Below are 20,922 nucleotides of genomic sequence, written 5' to 3' on the forward strand. Positions count from 1 at the left end.
TGAATATAGAAATCGAGTTCTTATCACATCTCAATTTCACCAATGGCGTTCAACGGTTTAAGACTCAAGTATGCCCTTGATGGCAGCTTGAATTATATAGCCTGGAAGGATCACATGGAAGAAGTATTAGAGAATAACGGTCTAAAGGACTTCATTGATCAAGAAGTCCCCAAGTCGGCAGCGACTAATGCTACAGAATTGGCGGAATGGAAGAAATGTGTGGCTAGAGCAAGAAGAATCCTTCTAGAGGGAGTTGGAGACCACATAGTCTCGAATCTCCATGGGAAGGAGACACCATTTTCGATGTGGAAAACATTGAAAGATCTATATCAGAACAGCAGCAATCAGAGGAAGTTGGCACTGAAAGACAAGCTTTGGAAAATCAAGTGTGAAAAGGGCGACACGATCTCTACATATCTGAACAAGCTCACCCCCTGCAGGGATGAGCTTGGAAGTGTAGGGATCACGACAGCCGATGATGACATAGTGAGTCTTGCGCTCCTCAGTCTTCCTAAGAGCTAGCATAGCTACCAAGACTCGGTAAATGGAAGAGAGAAACTGCCAGATTGGGAATGCCTTTGGTCGGATCTGATGCAAGAGGAGATAAGAAGAAGCACCAGAGACGGTTCTTCATCTAAGGAGGATGAAGAAAATTGAACCTTAGCGAGGAAGGCGAAGAAAGGGAAGGAGAAGGATTCTCATCCCAAATCGAGTTCTTCCCATGGTGGGAAGAAGTTTGACAAATCGAAAGTGTGATGCTTTCATTGTCATGAGATGGGCCATTTTGCTACAAATTGTCCACTGAAGAAATCCAAGATGGGATCCAAGGAAGGATCTGAAGGTGAGGCATTGGCCTCACGTTCGAGTTGGATTTCACTCTTTTCGCATGCATGGTTTCATCCATGGTGGGATGTGGTTGGTTTCTTGACAGTGGAGCTTCTTTCCACATCACCGGCGACAAGAGTTTGTTCAGTACCTTGGAGGAGAAAGATCTCCAGATACTTGTAGCGATGGGTAATGATGAAAAGTATAATGTCTCAGGTTTAGGCACGATTGTTTTTGAGAGGGAGCATGGAGCTCGCATTACCTTGACCGATGTTAAGTGTGTACCAGGACTGAGGAGAAATTTGGTGTCGATTGCAATGCTGGAAGACAAAGGCTATGATGTAGTCTTCAGTAAGGGAAAGGTTTTCTTTCGACACATCACCACGAGACAAGTGAAGCAGATCGATTCACGAGTCAAGAACCTGTATGCTCTTGAGGTTCAAGATGCATGCAAAGCCTTGAGGAGCAAGGCAACTGTTGGAGACTTGGTGGTTAAGAGGGAGAGTACATTACCTCTCAACATGCAGCCACAGGAGAAGTCTCAGACGATTGTGGAGGAGCCACGATTGGTGAAGCAACTTCAGGAAGTTGTGGAGCAGCCACAACTAGAGAAGCCGAGAGGAGACAGAGTGGAGGCATCCATTCATGCAGAGACCTCCATTAGGGGGAAATTTCGAGCCAAGTAGGCTGAGGGATCACATGCATCCATACCTCCAAGGCGGAGGTGGGGTGATGTGGAGTGACAGTCCTAAGAAGGCTGGAATAGGGGCAGAATCATTGAGGTACCCGACCTCTTTGATTAGACCTTGCTACGGGAGCCCCGACGAGGAGTAGCAGGACTGGCTAAGTGGGTAGAGATAGATGCAGATGGAGCGGCAGAGAGAGCTACAGTGTAGGAGTCCCAAGACAACGCAGAGCTAGCAGGCTGCAGCAATGCGAGAGGCACAGGGGTGTTGCACCAATGCAGGATGGCACAGAGAGGTGTGCAACAATGCGAGATGCATGGAGTGTTGCAGCAGCTCAGAGGTCACAGAGGGAGCAGTTGTCAGCGGTAAATGGAGCTTCAACATCAGATGATGTTTCTAGCCCAACAGGGAGGTCAGTTGGGAGTTTTTTTGTTTCTAAAGTTGCTAGAGTAACAACACTTGGGAGAAGTGTTGCATGTAGAACATTCCAAAGGTTCAGGATCGGGTTCGAGTTGAATGTCTTTCTTGTTGAGAGGGAGCGTTGAAAATAGCAACAAGAAATGCTAAAAATAACATTGCTATAAATAGCAGTTTGAATACCAGTGTTGGACATAGCAACAAGGAATAAAAAATGGAAGTGCTAAAAATAACATTGCTATAAATAGCATTTCTAGATGGATTCCAATTTTAGCTAGTCCCTGAACTAAAATTGAGAAGTAAAATTCGAATTTGATCTTACTAGCTATTTGTAAAATAATTAATTAATTCATCTTGAGTTAATTGGTTGTAGGAAATCAAACATGAAGTTTGTGAAGACACGCAACAGTTTCTCCAATGATTGAGGAAGTTATCCCTTGATTAAAGGAGATCAAGATGAGTTGTACTTTGAGTTGTAATTAGTTAGCTCAATTAACTGAGTTAAGTCCAATTAGATTAGTTCCAATAGTTTGTAAAATTAATTGTGAGTTCAGTTAGTTAATGCTTGTATGCATGTAACTGTTGCTCTCCAGATAACTGAATATTCTGTCATAAATAACTCATGCATGTCAGTTTAGTGAGACCCAGTTGAGATCAGAGGAAGGGACAGTGTACTATCAGTTGGAGGAATTTTTCTATAAAGGAAACTCATCCATGCAAAAGGAATCATCTCCTTTAAGATTGCGTAGTTACTACTGAGCCAAGTGAGCAGTGTGAGGTGGGAATTCACACAAGTGGAAGCACTGGACCCAAGAAAAATTGCGCAAGGAAATAGGAGGCTTGGAGGGCAGAGGAGAAGGTTTGTGAAAAGCCTTTGACTGTCTATGAGCAGCAGAGAGATTGTGCTAAGAGCTGGATAGCTTCTGAGCTAAGGCTTTGTGTAATTCAAACTATTTTCCACTTGTATGATATTACTGGGAGACTCAATAAGTAGATAGGGACTATAGAGAGACCAGTGAAATTTTAGTCCCTAGGATTATTTTTTCTTTTGAGTATGTGAAGGTTGCAGAATGTATATTCTGATTTCATCTTAGAACTAGCACAACCATATAAAGACTAACTAAATTATAACTTTATTTTCAATTATTACTAATGGTAAAAATAATTAATATATAATTTAAACATATACTCGGCTTTACTATGGAGATTTTTAATCTCTAAATAGTCTTTTTTACAAATTACAATATTATGGACCATTATCATGGCTTTATCAATACCACACGTAAAAAACTTAACTCTTTTCAAACGACATTTTTTCAATTAATCAATTTAATTAAAAGAGTGAAAAAAAACATAACTACTTTGAAAATATATCTTAACTATTGATTTGTGTATTCTATTATAAGATACTATAAAATATTCTATCAAAGTTAAATCTCTACCATCTATCTAATAATTATCGATAATTAGATTTAAATTCCAATATTCTTACCATCCATTTCCATTTAATAATTATTAATAATTAAATTAGATTTAAATTCCAATAACCCTACAAATATCATACTCTTTTTTTTTTCCTTCAAGGAATATCCAAGGGTGAGTTAATATTAACATTTAATATTCATAATTTCACTCAAAGAAGAATTCTTAGCATTTCCAGAAATATACGATTAAAAGGTATTTCCAAACTCCTCCGGCAAAAGGCAGATGACTCTGCAGTATCGGAATTATGCAATACGACATCCTGGCAAACCCAATTCAAAAATTAGAACCAAATTATGCAATACGACATCCAGGCAAACCCAATTCAAAAGTTAGAACCAAATAGGGAAATGGTACAATTAAAAAAGATGGACAAAATGTCTGAAGGTAATATAATCTGTCATTTTATAGAATGATCGCACACCTCCATCAACGAGACGATTGGTTTAATCTGGTTTCTGAAACACAGGGATAGAAAACTTCAAAAGCATAGAGATATCTACTATTTTGAATGCACATATACAGCAAGTTTAATATAACAGCTTGCGATTCAATTAATACAATGACTCTATTGCAGGACAGGTGTAGATATGTGGCATGCAAGCCACGAGCATTGATATCTATGCAAACACATATCCACAATTATAACAAAATAGCAAAAATATGTTTCTAATTACAGGAAAACACCAATATAATCTTATCCTGATTTTGTTTTAAGCCATAAGAATATACAAACAGGGTTCCTCGAAGACTACGAATGTTCTCAGAAGAAATTATAAATATATCTAAGGTACAAGAACAGTCTTGACTTTAAAGAGAGGCAACACCGATTTGTCTACTGAGCCTTCGCCTTTGATGGTGGAGGCAGCAACTGCAAAATCCACAACAGCGGTTTTCAGGTTCAAGAGCTAAAGATGAGAAGGAAATTGCAAGATCCAACACTTTTCTCGAAAAGAACATAATCATAATTTCATCTTCACCAGAACCCATACCTGATAGCAAGAGATAAGAGAGGATACGAAACCAAAGGCTCCGGTAACACGTGGCGTGACTTTCTTTGGTGCCAACTGAAGTAGCCCTACGGCAACTACAACATCCATTGATGACTTAACCAAGCTTAACAGCCTATTATTTGACTGCTTGAGCTTGGAAATGTATTGCTCATTCTACAGTTATCACCAAAGAAGATAGTCATCAGAAACTTCAGACAAAGTTGCTAATACAAGCAGGCATCTTAAAGTTTGCAAGGATTCCGTGTCCTAAAATGCTGATTAATCCTCCCTTCACTAAAATAACACTCACAAGAACAGGCCCTTTGAATAAACCTGCTCTGAATTTGTACACATTTGTATACTTTAACTTCTTCATTAGCCAAACAAATTTAACTCCACTTACTAAATTTCCTTCACTGTTTGTAGCTTGGTTCAGCGCTTTCTCTAGCTTTCTTATAGATACAGTTAATCGCCCAAGCTCTGAGATCTGCGAAGCATCCCCACAAGCCTTGGAATTTTAACTTTTAAAATATATAGAATCAAAGAGTCCAATGCCAAGACTGGGTTAATAACAACGTGAAACAAATAGAAGTATGCTAACCTCTATCAAAGTTGTGCACACGGAGGAACTCAACCAGCAATAATTTGAGATCCTGGAAATAAGGTCAACGCGCTCTTTGTTCTGGAGAATGATAAAAAGACCAATATAAACCATAACTTATTTTTACTATATAGAGCTGTGAAATTTAACTTCACTAAAAATAATGGCTTAACAGAATATGGTGTTACAATGCTAATATTTACCTTGTAGATACCAGTTCTTCCTGCCCAGACAACTTGATCCAATGCCAGAAAAGTTGACAGCAGAGCATTTTTGGACTGTATGCAAAGGATGGTAAGAGACATATATGGCTAACAAACGTCGTCTATAAAAGACGAAAGCAAGACATAATAAGAAACATCACTGCAACCACACTGATAATATATACCTTCCCAAGCAAAACAAGAGGAAGTGGAGTTGACTTTGGCAGTGGTGTAAGAAGAGCATGTAGATCGTTCACGAACTGCATATACACTAGCCCACATTAGTTCTCCTAGAAATTAGTTTAACATATGTGGATGATTTCAATTAAACCAGGAAATCATCAATATGTACAATACAAACCTTGAAAAGCCGAAAAACTTTTCGTGCCAAACTTGTGGAATTGTCAACATTTTGTGCTGTGCCAGGCTCACCATTGCTGAGGAACTTTGAGCCATATTGAATAGCTCTACAGATTTTATCTCTGGCTTCTGCTTTGTTCAAATACAAGACAAGGAGAGCAAGTTCTGCTCTGGTTGCATCTAACGAACCCATCACTTTGGTACTTCTGTGCCTAGTCACAGCTGTGAACTAATATCCAAACTATGCTTCAAGGGAAAAATTAGCAATTGATCAGGAAGATGAAAAAATGCAAAATCTTAGAATGTCAAGAACTTTCATGAACTTAAGAATAATGATCAAAAATTATTTCCTTCAGCTTACCTCTAAAGAAAGCTCAATGCAGCTAGACTACAAACGACAGAAGCTTATAAGCATTAGAAAATGAAGAGAGCTTTTACTTCTTTCTTACTGAAATTTTATGCAAACTAAAACAATAGGTGTGTCAATAACTCTCGTTGATGACTGACTAGCCACAGTTTTTTGTTAACATTTCAATTCCAGAAACAGATGTAAAATTGTGAAGAAACTCTACTGTTACTTTAACTAATACCACCTTGAAATGTTCCTTAGTTCTTGTTGGGATAAGAAAGAAACAGCATGGAAAGCATTCCCCTTGAGATTACTGTCCAAAAAATAGATACTAAATCACTGGTTGCCCTCAAGAACCAACACTAGTGGCATCTCCAAAAATAGTGCATTACATAATTGTAAATAATCCCCAACTAGCAATACAGCAAAGAAAAAAAGTGACAAAGTAAAGAAATCCATTTTGATCTACAAATCTCCAAATCCTGTGGCTAAGACCAACAAAGCATATTTCATGATCTAAGAGTGATTGAGATTTGACAAACTATCGAGTCTGACACCACTAAAACTATTGTAATTTTTGAAAACTTTAAATTACTAGCTACTTACCAACACATGGGATCGTTATGCTGTGAATGTATTAACAGGCCTAGGGTGGTTTTTTTCGAAAGTTCTGCGAGGAAGAACAAGAAAAGAAAGAACTTTTTTTCCTTTATCATCTTCAATATTGTAGATACAGTGGATACTAACATGTAAAGAGTGCAATTAAAATGATTTCTCAAGTAAATTAGATCCCAGAGATCTCAACTCTCCAGTTCAAAACTACTGACACGATGTAGAGCCTATAGAAATATGAAGATCGATCTGTGGGCTTGAGAAGTATGTTAATGTAATAAGAATAAATCAGGGCTTTGAAGATATATTTTCACATAGGCGAGAACTGGTCCAGAAAGGTTAGAAAAATCACGTAGGTGAGAACTGGTCCAGAAAGGTCAGAAAAATCCCATGTGATCCTGTGAGTTATGCACCAGGCTATATAATCAAATGGTGCTAGGTAACTGTCACGGTGTCATGTGGAAGGTAACCAGTTACTCAACATGTAACATATCGGTGAACCAATGATATAATCACATACTGTAATTCTAAAGATCATACAGTCAATAATCATTGGAATGTCAATTGGGTGTAGCTTTGGTAGTTAAGACTATATGTTATCTTCCCCACCCAAGTTCAAAGTTCAAATCCCACTTGTGACATGTTTTCCCTTTGTGGGTCAACTGGGGTTCACAAGGTAGCAGCATTTTCACTCTTGCTTAAGTGCTTGAGGGCGGGGCAAGATGTTTCCAAACATTGTAGATTAAGGGGTTAGTTCAACGAGTTGTTGCCAATGTTATTAGGCATTTTAGCTAGTTCCATGCCAGCAGGTGCCTCGTTCAAATCCCCTTAGGTGAGGTGCACTAATCTATGCTGATGGTTTTACTAGGAATCCCATCCATGAATGTGGGGAAGAATCCCTTGGGTTTCGTCATGAGGTTTTCCTTGGAAGAAGGATAATCAGTGGAAAATACAGACATGGAAGTAAAGGATATTTCAAACTAAAAAGAACCTAGTTATTAAACAAATCAATAAGAAAAAGTACCAAATACTTATGAACACAAGTGCCATACAACCATTAAAAAATGGCATTGAAATTTATCATAGAATAACCTAAGGTCACCAAGGGCCTAAAGCATCAGCAAGCTTCAAGGAAAATTGCTAAAGAAATGATAGCTTCAAAATCGATAAGATCTCAGTGATAACTTATGATCACAATAAAACAGAGCTTTTACCATCATAAATTTGTATTTAGGCTTAGCTAGCCTAAACCACTAGTTCCTTACGATTTTATACAAATTTACACTTTGTGTAGGTTAAATCCACTAGTGGTTAGGAACTTAGGGTAGGTTGGTTAATTCTTCATGAAAAGGCATCAATCCAAAGGTCATAAATGAAACAATATAACTTTTAGCATTTTGTAATATTTCTCTCCCCTTCCACTTTCGAAGGCAGAAAAGATAAGGAATTGAATATCAGTTTTTAGCTTATATTGCCTATATGAATGGAACTGTCATGGAGATGAAGCGTCCGATATTTAGGTTGTCACTTGGAGAGCCCCCATTGAAGAACAGGATAATCTATCCCCTTCCTCTCACTGTATGTAGTTTTGGGTTTATTTTGGTTTCAATATTTTTCCTTTCTTAATTTCGATGACATTTAATTCAGTTTCCCCTCCATTTTGTAAGAAGCTCATGCATGAAGTAGCAAAGATTTTGTAGCTTTAAAATTTAAACTCTTCAATAGTTTACTGATATTAATAAACACATACCAAAGATCCACCCTCGTCTTCCAAAGGTTGGGGAGTTGAAAGTTTTGTTAGAAGTGTACATGCGAGATTCAACATTTGGACAAGTCTATAAGAGGATTTTGAGCGAAGAATTTTGACCCCTGAATCTACTTGACATTTTGGCATTATTGTTACAGATGTCAGCATCTTAAACTTTTTGAAGACATCAAAGAGATGAACACTCGTATCATTTATTAAACAGAGGAGAAAGGAGAAATCGTGTATGCAGCCCTCCATTCCTTTTTGCGTGGAGTGAGAACATCTCCCCTTCAAAAGTATCGAATGAAGGCATCTTTCCCCAGTAACCATGAACAGATGTAAAGATATCAGCAATCATCCAACTTCCCTATTTTGCTAGGCATGAACGATGACTTATTGAGAAGAGGAAGAACAATCCCTCTAGTACTATCATAGTTTATTGGAAAAAAAGTATGGAGATCCTATTGTAATCCTATTTGAGCTTGAGGTGTTGTGTTGAGGATACGACTGTGAAGGATGAACAAAAGTGAACTCAAAATCCCCTCCGTATTGGTTGGACCTACGATGAAGTTGTTTAGTACATTGACAGGAAATCTGTTAAGTCATGGACACAAATGACATAAACATCCCTGGTAAAATACAAAGAATATAATGGAATGCTGGTCTTGAAAGAAGAAATCGTAAGGCCAAGACAACAATAATATGAAACTTAGGAGAAATATCAATGGATTTCCTGTATAACATTAAGATGCTCTGCCTTCATTGTTCCAGTTGCTTAGGCAGCTTATTGAGAGATCTGAAATAGAATATTTTATCCTCCATGATGGCACAGACAAACTTGAATTTAAAGACATGACAAATAAAAACCAGTGACCAAAGTCTTCTTTCTGCTGGCATGTACAGACAAGATTCTAAGACTGGCATTTCATTCAAACAAAAGGATGTTTTTGTAGCAACATTGTTATCACCTAAAACGCTCATAGTGCAATACAAGTGATTAATGAAATCATCATCGCTAGAAATGTATACCATGGTATTCTCTTCAGCTGCAAAACCACTACTGTATATATATATATATATATATATGATCAAACATCTTGAACTCCAGTTTACATACATCTCATGCAAATGTTCAAAACGTCACTGACTCTCTTCAGCTGCAAAACCACTACTGTGTCAAACATACAACCTCCATTACCCTTCACAGTTCCATATGCAACTCTACAACCCAAAAAAATGACATACAATCCCACATCAGTCCCAGTAAATGGAAATTTCTGACCAAAAGTTAATCACAGAAACCTGTCTTCACCTTTAATCTACCCAGAAATGTCAAAAAACCAATCATAACCAAGGACCTACATATGCAACTTCTTCAACTACCTAAGAGAAATCTTCCTCAACTAAACATTGTACAATCGAGCCAACAACCAAAAGTAAGAGAAAGTGAGGAAAAAGTACAGGAATTCCAATCTGTTAAGGAGAAGCCATCGAAGTTAGAAGCTCACCCTAAAAAATATTGCACCCTAATTGAGAGAAAGAACAGAGAATGGAAGTTGATTTAGGGAACAAGTTCAAAGATTTGCATCATGGATTCCCCTTGGTATGACCAAAGGAAGACAACTTGCAATGGCCAGCATCCAGCAATGATGAAAAAGACTAAGTCATGAATGAGGATAGATTTTTGGCCTTAAACAGAGAAATAGAGGAACAAGACTTTAATGCATTCTATGTCTTGAACATGGACTGATATAAGAAACTTCACGGAGATGAAGAGAATCAAATGAAAATATTTTCCAAAAACCACAGGTTGAAAGACACGAGGGATTGATATTTTAAGAATATTCAGTCAAGAATATATACCATCCTCTTGTGTTCATAAATTTTACACTGGTGATAACATATAGAGAGATGTTTCAAAGCATCTTGGAAGCAAGTCAGAATGTCTATATACAAGAGTTCAATTCTCAAACACACCTTTTCCAGGGCTTACAAACAAAGCATGAATTTAATGCATGATGGTGAACATATTCGAATGGCATGCGAATTATTAGAATCCCTGATAACCCCTCTGATCCGAAGAAGAAGTAAAATAAAGACATGCTTAGATCACAGGGAACTAAACAACTACATCAGAGCAAAACCACAGCATGCTGACCTACTCAAGCACAGAGGTTAGGTGTAGGATAATAGAGCGGGAATATAGAATAAAGGCCAAAATAAGGATGCTGCCCAAACAGAAGGTAGATTAAAGAATTAATGAGTGACAAAGACCAGACCAGACCATCTTGAGTAAATTCCACAATCTTCTGAGGTGAAAAGTTCAGAAATTTGTTGTTTAGAAAAATCTTTCAATAAAAAGAAAAATCACAAAAGAGAAAACTGTTCAAAACCTATAAGATCTGGGTGGAAACTGAGTATATAAGAATAAAGGTCAGATCAAGATCTTTCCAATGGTACCTTACAGGGATGAAACGGACATGGTATGCCCAAGATATGGATATTTTCATCTTCGATGTCCAATAAAAGGATAATGGAAAAGAACCTGTGCATATCATAAAGTTCATATGCACAAAATGAGACTGATTTCAGTTCAGGAAAAGTGTCATCAGTACAATTCATGAGCAATCATAACAATTGTTATGAGTAAGAAGGCCTCAGAACATCATCATTGCAATCACTCCACAGTGGAGGAGTTCAACTTACAAAGAAATACCCCACATTTTCAAACCACAGAAAGAAACAGAAAGATATAAAAGAAACACTGAAAAGAAAGCAAACCTCACAAAGATCATTCGCCTTCCAGATGGATGCAGAGAGCAGAAGCATGCATAGATACAGTAAAGTTTAAACCCTCTCCAAGAAGCCATGATTTCAGCTCAAATAGTTACAACACCTTCTGTTCATCAATAGAATGGAGTTCTACTACCCAAAGAAACTCAAATCTTAACAACAGAAAAGAGAGATATGGAGGGGTGTGAAGGGACACATCTCTCCCTGAAAAGTCGCTATCATCTGAAATTCACATATCAAAAGACAACAGAAACTCCCTTTCTCCTAATATTGCCTCACTATAACTTGCCAATATGAAGCAGCAATCGGAAAGGAAGCATAAATCCGCATGAAGAGATGAAGATATGGATGTTTTCCAAGCTAAGTAAGGAGCACATGGCAGGGGGGAACCCAACAATTCCTGAGATAGAAGCATCTTACAGGTTGAACCAACTTGCACAGACCCTTGGTATGCTTGCCTCAGGTAAATTGGTTTTGAATCTGCTTGAGACCTCCTTCATTTTAGAAAGAAAGGTCCCACTCCCAAAGCCCAGAGGAGTTAAACAAAGGGGAGTTTCCTCAATGTTCTCTCTGGTCCTGTTAACATTGAATCTGCCCATGCAAGTTTGAGTGTTAAAACCAGCACTTTCATGAGCACATCCTCTTGGTTCCGGTGTTTGAACTTTGAAATCAGGCTTAGTTCTTTTCTCAAGAGTTTGTTAATGCACAGTGCGGGATGCCATATTCAATGCATCGGTTCACACTCATACCAGTACAAGGTGCAACATTCTTCTTGAGTTCAGCAGGCTTCTCATGCATGCATATGGATGCAGTACGTGGCACATGCATGGAAAGGGAAGATCTCAAAAGGGTAATTTTAGGGTTTTGATACTTGCTATTTTGGTAACTTTATATTTTTAGAATGTTCATACTTTCGGGATCTACTCATATTTCTTTTGGAGTGATTCAAATCAGGCTGAGTTCTTTTTTCGAGAGTTTGTCAAAGCACACTGGGGGATATCATATTCAGTGCATCAGTTCACACTCATATCGATACATGGTGCGACATTCTTCTTGAGTTCAGCAAGCTTCTCATGAGTCATGGATGCATTTGGCATGCAGTACTTGGTGCATGCATGGGGAGGAAAAGGCCTCAAAAGAGTAACTTTGGATACTAGCACTTGCTATTTTGGGATATTTCTATTTTTTAGAAAGTTAATACTTTTGCAATCTAATCATATTCCTTTTGGAGAGATTAAAATCAGGCCAAATTCACTTTCCAGAGTTTGTCAAAGCAAAAAAAAAGGATGTCATATTCAATGCATCAGTTCACACTCATAGTAGTACAGGGTGTGACATTCTTCTTGAGTTCAGCAGGCTTCCCATGCATGCTGTACTTGGTGCATGCATGGGAAGAAAAAGCCATAGGCATCAAAAGAGTAAATTTAGGATTCCAATGCTATTCTGGGAACTTCCTATTTTTAGAAAGTCCATACTTTTGGAATATGATCATATTCGTAGATATCCATTTTGGAGATGCACATGGTTCAGTTTTGGTGATGATCAGAGGCCATGGAAAATCAAGGTGTCTTCTTTTTTCTTTTGCTTTTAAGTTTTTTCTGAGGATGCTGGGATGCATCTGACCTGTGGCCATGTGTCATTAGTTTGGAGTCCAGGGAGGAGTTTTTCCCACTTTAGAAGATTCATGGAGGATGAGTTAGCTTGTTGATATGTGGCATCTACTCTTAGTCTTTAGATAGTGTATCCCACATAAGATAATATTTTTTACATGACTTACACTCTGAGCAAGCTTTTCCCAGTTGACTTTCACTTCTAAAAAGCTTTTATTCTAGGAAGTTGCCTTTGGTGACTATTCACTCAAAGCAAAAGCTCCCTGTTCATTGAAAATGGTGTTTTTGGATTCCACTTGCATGCATTCCTTGGAGATCCCTTTTTCTATCCCTAGCATGATTTTCCTCCTCCTTTCTTCTATTCTCAGAATGCTTTTCCTCCCTTCTCTATTTCTGGCATGCTTTTACTCATTCTATTCTTGGTTATTTGCTTTGTACATTCTCATTCACACTGTATAATAGATGGAAAGTTTATTGAAACAACCATTAGTTCTTTCTTGAGGCCATTCATTCTTCATTTCCATACTTCTGAGACCTTCCATGTCAAATTGATCGAGTGAATTTCTAAGTGAATACTGGAGGTTCCTCTCATGATGTTTAATTTTCATTGTGTGCCTAAGCATGATGCGAGTAAAGTACTTGAGACATGATAGATTGTACCCCAAAGTGCTCACAGTGCAAAGCTGATATCTTCAAACTTTGTATTTAGAACTCTTGAATAAAGGTAACACTATTTTGTAGCCAATTCTTGTTTATGGACGAAACTGATTGATGTAGAATTTTTAGAATTGAATGGCTTCAGGTATATCACCCTCCCAATCGATTAATCTATTCTTTTTTGTCTCCATGCCCATTGGATTTAAGGTACCAGTAAAAAATAAGTACAAATAAGAAGTTTTTTCACTGAATTTTTCAATTTATACTTACAGATCTACAACTCAGTCTTGCAGATCACAAGTAAATATTTGCATATTTACATGAGAGCAGCTCTGTGTTTACACTCGTAAGTGTAAACCTGAATTGTATTCGCTGTAATAAAGCACTTAATTGCAGAAATCTCAGTTATATTTGGAGATTTCAGAAAGTATTGTAGATTTGAAGTATGTTGTAGGGCACAAGAGATTATTTTTACTTCAGATCACTAGGAATGCCTCTTGAGGCTAGCAAGCACTAGCTCGAAGCAAGAGGGACTATTTGAGGTGACATTGGCATTTTCCCTAAGTGTTCATTCAATCCCCTAGGAATTGAATTCCCCAAGGACAATTTCAAGTAATAATTGCGCCCACAGAAGGGTTCACCCCCAAAAAAGCAAAGCCCAAAGAATACAAACATTCCCCCACCAAGGATAAGACTTCTCTAGTCCCCCAATTCTCTGGTGGTGTCCACCTCCGAAGGCCAAACACCAAAGCTTACATAATACAAACATATCCCTCTTGAAGAAATTAAAAAAAAACATCTTTGGTCTCCCACTAGGGTCCACCCCTGAAGATAGAAGATCTAGATTCTAAAGATACCAAATCCCCCCCAAGGACCAAATCTCTTCTCCAATCCCACATTCTTCTAGAGGGGTTCATCCCTGAAGACAAGAGACCAAAGCATACAAGCTCCCCTTTGACGAAAAAAATAACTTCAATTCTTTGGTGGGGTCAACCCCTAGAGACCAAAGCCCAAATTATATCAAAGCATTCATGAAGATGAAACATCCTTGATCCTCCAGTGGGGTCCACCCTTGAAGCCCATTGCTTGGAGCATCTACAAGTTTAAAAGATCTCCAATTCCTCAATGCTCTAATGAGTCCAACCCTGGAGACCAAGGACTAAAGCATCCACGAAGACAAAATATCTCCAATCCTCCAATCCCTGTGTTGGGGTCCACCCCCGAAAAGACCAAACCCAAACCATACAAGATCATCTATGGAAATCAAAGTGTGTCTAGGTCTCTAGTGGGGATTACCTTTGAAACTTGTAGAAAGGAAAAAGTGAAAACATAGATTCCAAGAGTATTGGTAGTGACCAAACCCAAACCATACAAGATCATCTATGGAAATCAAAGTGTGTCTAGGTCTCTAGTGGGGATTACCTTTGAAACTTGTAGAAAGGAAAAAGTGAAAACATAGATTCCAAGAGTATTGGTAGTGTCAATAAACACCATTAGCACTTAAAGCACAATGAACATAGCTCCATAAGTAGATGATGTGATAGACTGATCAAAGAGATCATCTATATATAGATTTAACTTTAGTTATACACCCAAAACCCTCAATGAATGGGAGATCATCCCATAACCATCCATATAATGTGGATCTATAAGATCAAATCGGACTATGTCAACTCTGTGTGCCCAGTCAATGGTCACTCAAGTCCACTCCTAAGTCAACTCCCTTAATAGTCAGCTCCATTTTCATTGTCAACTACAGATATTGACAAGGTGAGTTTACAACAAGAACCTACAATTCCAATATCACCACTAAACTTAGCTTGGAGGACAAATCTAATTATAACCAAATCAAAAACCAATTCCCCTTTAATTTGATAAGGACCACACATGCTAACAATTAAAGAAACTAATCTAGCCAAGTATAGTAAAGAAAGTTGAAACGTTGCCACTTCCAAATAACAACCCATAAACAACCATCATACTGATCAATCCAAGGTACAGTAACACTTTCCAAAAGGAAGTTTGAAAAACTATCACCCAAACAAGATTCTCCCATTGATCTATTCTAAAATCAATGAAACAATCCATGCAACATGCTAACAGCAAGAACACATGTGAACAATAACAAAGTCCCAAAATTGTTGTCTAGCTTCATTAGGCCTGCTAGGTCCTCATATGGGGCACCGGTCCTCTTCCAAAAGAAGGACACCCCAAAATTGAGGACGTGCTTGGACTATCGTGCATTGAACAAGTAGACGATAAAAAACCGGTAACCCTTATGCTTGGAAGTGGACTATTTTGACAAGGTGGCTAAGGCCAAGGTTTTCTCAAAGTTGGACTTAAGGCATGGATAATATTAAGTAAGGATTGTGGAAGAATAAGAGGCAAAGGAAACCATGGTAACAAGGTATGGCAATTTTAAATTTCTTGTTATGCCTTTTGGGTTGTACAATATTCCAACTATCTTTTGTACCTTGATGAACAATGTGTTTAGATTGTACTTGAACAAGTCAGTGGTTTTTTTCTACCTAAATGACATTGCGATGTTCAATGAACATGGAAAACCATAAGAGGAACTTGGTAGAAGTCTTTGAGATGCTGGGGCATAACCATGTCACATGTTTTCACAAACTTGCAAAAGAATATCAAAGAGGGACTGCGCAAGGATCCCATGGCTTTGAATACCATGAAATAGATGGAGGGAAAAACAAGGAAGTTTTGAATGGACAATGGGATTTTGTCCCATGAGGATCACAACTATGTGCCTAAGTCATCTAACCTTTATAAGGAACTCTTGAGGGAGTGCCATGATTCGCCTTGGGCAGGCCACCCAGGGCAATGAAGGACAATGGCATTTGCTAGAATGAGGTTACTATAGAGAATATATGAGGCAAGACATGGAAGAATACATTTAGACTTGTCTTATGTGCTAACAAGACAAGGAAAACACCAAAATGTACATCAATCCACAACAAACTTAGATAATGCCAGAGAGATCTTCAGCAAGTATCTCTATGAATTTCATCATTCATGTCCAATTTCACAAAGATATAATGAGATTATGGTTATGAATTTCATCATTCATGTCCAGTTTCACAAAGGTATAATAGGATTATGGTGGTGGTTGACCGATTTTCCAAATATAAAATCTTTGTGCCAATGAAGGTGCCTTATGCAACAAGGTTCACTAGGTGCTTTTGGACATTATTGTTCAAGTTTGTTGGAACCAAGTAGCTTATGAGTTCAAGTTATCATCCATAAACTAATGGGCAAACAAAACACATCAATGGCCTTTTCAAGGATTATTACCTAAGGCATTTTGTTCATGCAAACCAATTGAACTTGCTAGAGTTGGATGCAACCCAGTTCAGTTACAACATGCAAAAGAGTTCCACAACAGGCTATAGTCCATTTGAGTTGGAAAATGGACAACAACCATTGACACCACACAATTCTACAAGGCTCTTATGAGTGCAACACATTAGCCTTGGCGTTCATGAAGGGATGGCAAGATAGATTGGAGATGGTTCGTGTTCAATTGATAAATGCAATAGAAAGGATGAATCATTGGGAAAGGATCATGATAGGAGGGAGGCAAAGTTTCAAGTTGGTGACTTGATCTTACTTAAATTGGGTAGAGAGCAATTCAAGCCACCAAGTGGCATGTCTAGTGCTTTGCTGCGATGATTGAAGGACCATTCAAGGTACTTGAGAAGATTGACAATGTCACTTATAGATTGGAGATGCTACACCATAAAAGAGCTCACCAGCCAATTTTCCACATTAGTCAGTTGATGCCTTGTAAGGTTGATGAAGGTGATCCTAGAAAAGTTGAACCATCCAGAACCTCTGCATTGATCACAAACAAGCTAGCGCTGGAAGCAGACAAGATACTTAAACAAAGGACCTCCCAATTTGGTAAGAATCGAATGTATGAGTACTTTGTCAGCTAGAAAGATGAACCTAAAGAGGAGAACAATTGGGAAAAAAAAGAGGCATTGTGGCAATATGAAGACAAAATTCGAGACTTAGAGAAGCAGAAGCTCAGGGCACTTAGACAAGTGTTAGTTTGATGTTGTTGTGACAGCAACAAGCTTAGTGGGGGAGGATATAAGGCCTCCACCTAAGGATGAAAATAAGTACATTCCCCAAGTGGGCATAGGGGGTTTAAACAAAGTTACAAAAGATTGCAGCGCTAGCTCGATCAAAGGATGGAGCGTTCAACCATTCCATGTTGTCTTTATACGAGTTGGGACACCTTGGGTCCACAAGCTAAACATGCAAATCTAAGGGGCTAAGCATCCCTTAGACATTGGAGTTACCATTGGATGCACTTGGGCACAATTGGATGCACTTAGGCATAATTGGACGAACTTTGATGAACTGGGAAAACTTGGGACAAACTGAGACAACTTTGGCAAATGGTCGATGGACAAGCCACCAAAGGAAGCAAGTTGATAACTTGCATTTGGATCAACCTTAAAGTGAAGGGACTTGCAAGTGAAAGACAAGACTCGTATAAAAAGAGGGTGCCTCAAAAGTGCCAAGGCATAAGTGATAGTCATTCAAAAGGAATGTAAAGGCACTTTGTCACTGTGCTAAGTTCAGGGTTAGGCACAGTAGGGCGAATTGCACTTGCTAAGTAATGAGAAGAAGACAGGACTTGTAGGAGGCAAGCCTGTGGTTGCTTTAAGGGTTGTGATGGACTTAGTTGTGCATTTAATTAATTGTAGCTTAAAGTAAAGTTATGGACAGACTTGAAGTGAACAGACATAGTCTGGTTGTCATAAGCACAGGTTGGTCAAACCACTTTGGCTGAGGCAAGGCAATGCCACACAACCAGCAATGACGAAAAGAGAGATTTTGGTCAAGACTCTTAGGTCTGTGACACTGGGTCTTTAGTATTTACACTCTGCAAATCACCGCATGCCACCCCATAAGATACAGCTCAGAAACCATGTCAAGATATTTAAACCTTGGCCACCTTTGTCAAAAGCATCGTTATCTGCCATGGGACTCTCGTTTACAATGAACACACCGTCTAACCCTCATTTGCAATGCCTACAACAAGATAAATAGTGCATAGCTAATTCAAGCAAGCTCACATACAAACAATTTATCTTTCAAGAATCCACGAGGCAGCAGCTCAACCTGTGTCAGTCTTTTCATCTTGTAATTAGATCCTTTATACAAGCTAGAATTTTATCCATGCTTTAGCTCTATAATCACTATGGATTTATGACTAGTACTATACTGTCATCAACGGAGCTCAAGCTGATTACACGAGTCATTTGCTACTATTAACAACCGAATGAAGTAGAAATATAGAATATATGGGCCATTTTTTATGAGCAAAATTGTAAGCAGGTAAAAAATGAAAAACAATGAGAATAAAAACACTTAAAAAATGAGCTTCAAAGATTTACCAACACCCATAATAAACAACGCACCATACTGCAACCCAATAACCATCATAAACAAAAACCCCATCAATAATGAACATGGAAATCCTACACGCTATGAGATACAAAACACATTGAAATTGACACAATTTTGAGAGACAAAAAGAGGGGGAAGTAAATGGTACTATGGAAATGATAAGAAGAATTTTGTATACATGCCTGAGAACAGCAAATCAATTCCACTGAAAACTCTATGAAGCTCCCAATTTGCAAGTAGAAATAAATAATATTGTTTTGACAATAAAGATTATTAACTGTTTTCCATGAATTTAAATAAAACAGAGAACAGGGGATTGTTCTGACTGAAAGCTTACTGGCAACAGGCGTTTTGCCCCAGAACAGACGAACAATCTTCACCCTGAAGAGGTTGAGGGATCTATGCCCTCATGGAGAACACATGGGATGCAACTGAAATGAGTTTTATATAGAATTTAGCGGCCGTGTCAGGAGATATCTAAGCCTTATCAGTTTTATATAGCATTTAGCGGCTCTTACATATCTGCTTTGTCCGATTCATGTCATACCATCGAAAATACAAATGTAAAAATTGTAAGATAAGGCCTTGCGACACTTGTGATGTGGATTTCTCCCACAATTCCTCTTATTTTATTCATTCGTTTCCTTTCCATATCCTTTACTTCCTCGGTGCAGGATTCCATCAATATTTTCTACTCTGGTCAAGAGTATGACATACTCTAGTCAAGAGTGGCATGGCATTTCCAGCCATGCCTTTGACTTTGAAAGTAAATCATTTGGAAAGTGTATAATATATTAAAATTTTAAAGATAAAAGTTTATTTTAAATTTTTGAAAATTTTTTATTAATTTTTAATTTGCAAATTTAGAATATTTAGTAAAAATTATTTAAATTTTAAATAATTTTATAAAATTTTGAATTTTTTTTTGATAGATTTATTTTATATTATAAAATTTGAAAAAATCATTTTAAAATTGATGATTTTATTTTAGAAAAATTATGAAAGATTAGTCCACTTTGATCTTTAAAATTTCCCAGATCACTTACAAAATAAATAATAAATTTTCAACATTAAATATTTAAGATAAAAGCTATCTAGCAAACAAGTTTATAACATTAAATATTACAAAGAATAGAAAAAAACTACCTTCAAGTCAAATTTCCAACATTAAATAGTTACCACGAAAAGATACAATGGTTTTATTTGTTATAAATTATTATATCATCTACTCCAATGAGGTCATGGGATTACCTTATGCTATGTTAGTTGCATTCCATTTTTTTAACATAGCAAAACTACCTTCAAGTCAAATTTCCAACCTTGAATATTTACCAAAAAAGATACAATGGTTTTATTTGTTATAAATTATTATATCATCTACTCCAATGAGGTCATGGGATTACCTTATGCTATGTTAGTTGTATTCCACTTTATTACCCTATGCTATGTTAGTTGTATTTCATTTTATTTTAAAGTAAGAAATATCTATATGCTATGTTAGTTGTATTTCATTTTATTTTAAAATAAGAAATATCTATATTACATTGGTAGAATTAATGATAAACTTTTAAAATAGTTTAAAACTTTTTTCCAAAAGAAAAAATATGTTATTTGTTTGAATATAGGCTTATGTGAGAAGAATAATTTAATTTTGAGAAATGTTTTTAGGTTCAAACAAGTGCTGCATGCAGCCGGTAGTCCCTGCTGGGGCTTCCCAGAAGGTCTACGTTGCAAATGGCATAATGGCCGAAATTTTTTCGAAATTATTTTTAAATACTGAAATCATAAAAGTAATTTTTTATTTTGTAATAAAAAGATGTCGGTCGAAATTGTTTTCAAATTATTTTTGCAGATTTGTTTTTAAACAAATTGTATTGGTCAGAGTACAAGATGTCGGTTGAAATTGTTTTCAAATTATTTTTGCAGATTTGTTTTTAAACGAATTATATTGGTCAGAGTACAATAATTTTTTTTATTTTTTAATAAACATGTCTTGTCTATTGTTGGCAAAGCAGTGGTGGTGAGCCAGATTAAATCCCTATAAATGACTATTAAGATATAAAATTATTAAATAGTAGTTGATTAATTCACACTAAAAAAGACTCACCGTAAAAACCAATAAATCACTTTAAAATATTAATTATGGATT

General features: G+C 37.2%; 1 protein-coding gene across 6 annotated transcripts; it reads right to left on the reverse strand.

Moving 5' to 3' along the window:
- Nucleotides 1–3,882: 3,882 nt before the first annotated feature.
- LOC149178460 (peroxisomal membrane protein 11C-like) lies at nucleotides 3,883–19,386 on the reverse strand. 6 transcript variants are annotated; one of them, XM_089420342.1, is made up of 10 exons: nucleotides 19,111–19,386; nucleotides 6,160–6,228; nucleotides 5,928–5,954; nucleotides 5,568–5,807; nucleotides 5,392–5,466; nucleotides 5,207–5,281; nucleotides 5,004–5,084; nucleotides 4,806–4,889; nucleotides 4,403–4,576; nucleotides 3,883–4,281 (listed from the first exon to the last, which is right to left on the reverse strand). In XM_089420342.1, exons 4-10 carry the CDS (start codon nucleotides 5,757–5,759, stop codon nucleotides 4,246–4,248), a joined length of 717 nt encoding a protein of 238 aa, XP_089276468.1. In that variant the 5' UTR covers nucleotides 5,760–5,807; nucleotides 5,928–5,954; nucleotides 6,160–6,228; nucleotides 19,111–19,386; the 3' UTR covers nucleotides 3,883–4,245. The 6 variants fall into 6 exon arrangements, with proteins under 6 accessions (XP_089276468.1, XP_089276469.1, XP_089276471.1 ...); XM_089420343.1 differs by having other exon boundaries at nucleotides 5,568–5,812; XM_089420345.1 differs by lacking the exon at nucleotides 6,160–6,228.
- Between the last annotated feature and the right edge of the window lie 1,536 nt (nucleotides 19,387–20,922).

This window comes from Pinus tabuliformis, chromosome 4_1 (assembly GCF_031772625.1).
Source record: "Pinus tabuliformis cultivar Carrire ecotype Pingquan chromosome 4_1, CPIR1, whole genome shotgun sequence".
Classification (NCBI taxonomy): Eukaryota; Viridiplantae; Streptophyta; class Pinopsida; order Pinales; family Pinaceae; genus Pinus; species Pinus tabuliformis.

Bases quoted from the DNA above. Each gene is read 5' to 3' on its own strand.
- LOC149178460 (XM_089420345.1), bottom strand. From the start codon at position 5,759: ATGGGTTCGTTAGATGCAACCAGAGCAGAACTTGCTCTCCTTGTCTTG. The intron at 5,085-5,206 runs GTAAATATTAGC...ATCATTCTCCAG, and splicing joins GAAGAACTGGTATCTACAAG to AACAAAGAGCGCGTTGACCT. The intron at 4,577-4,805 runs GTAAGTGGAGTT...TGATAACTGTAG, and splicing joins CAAACAGTGAAGGAAATTTA to AATGAGCAATACATTTCCAA.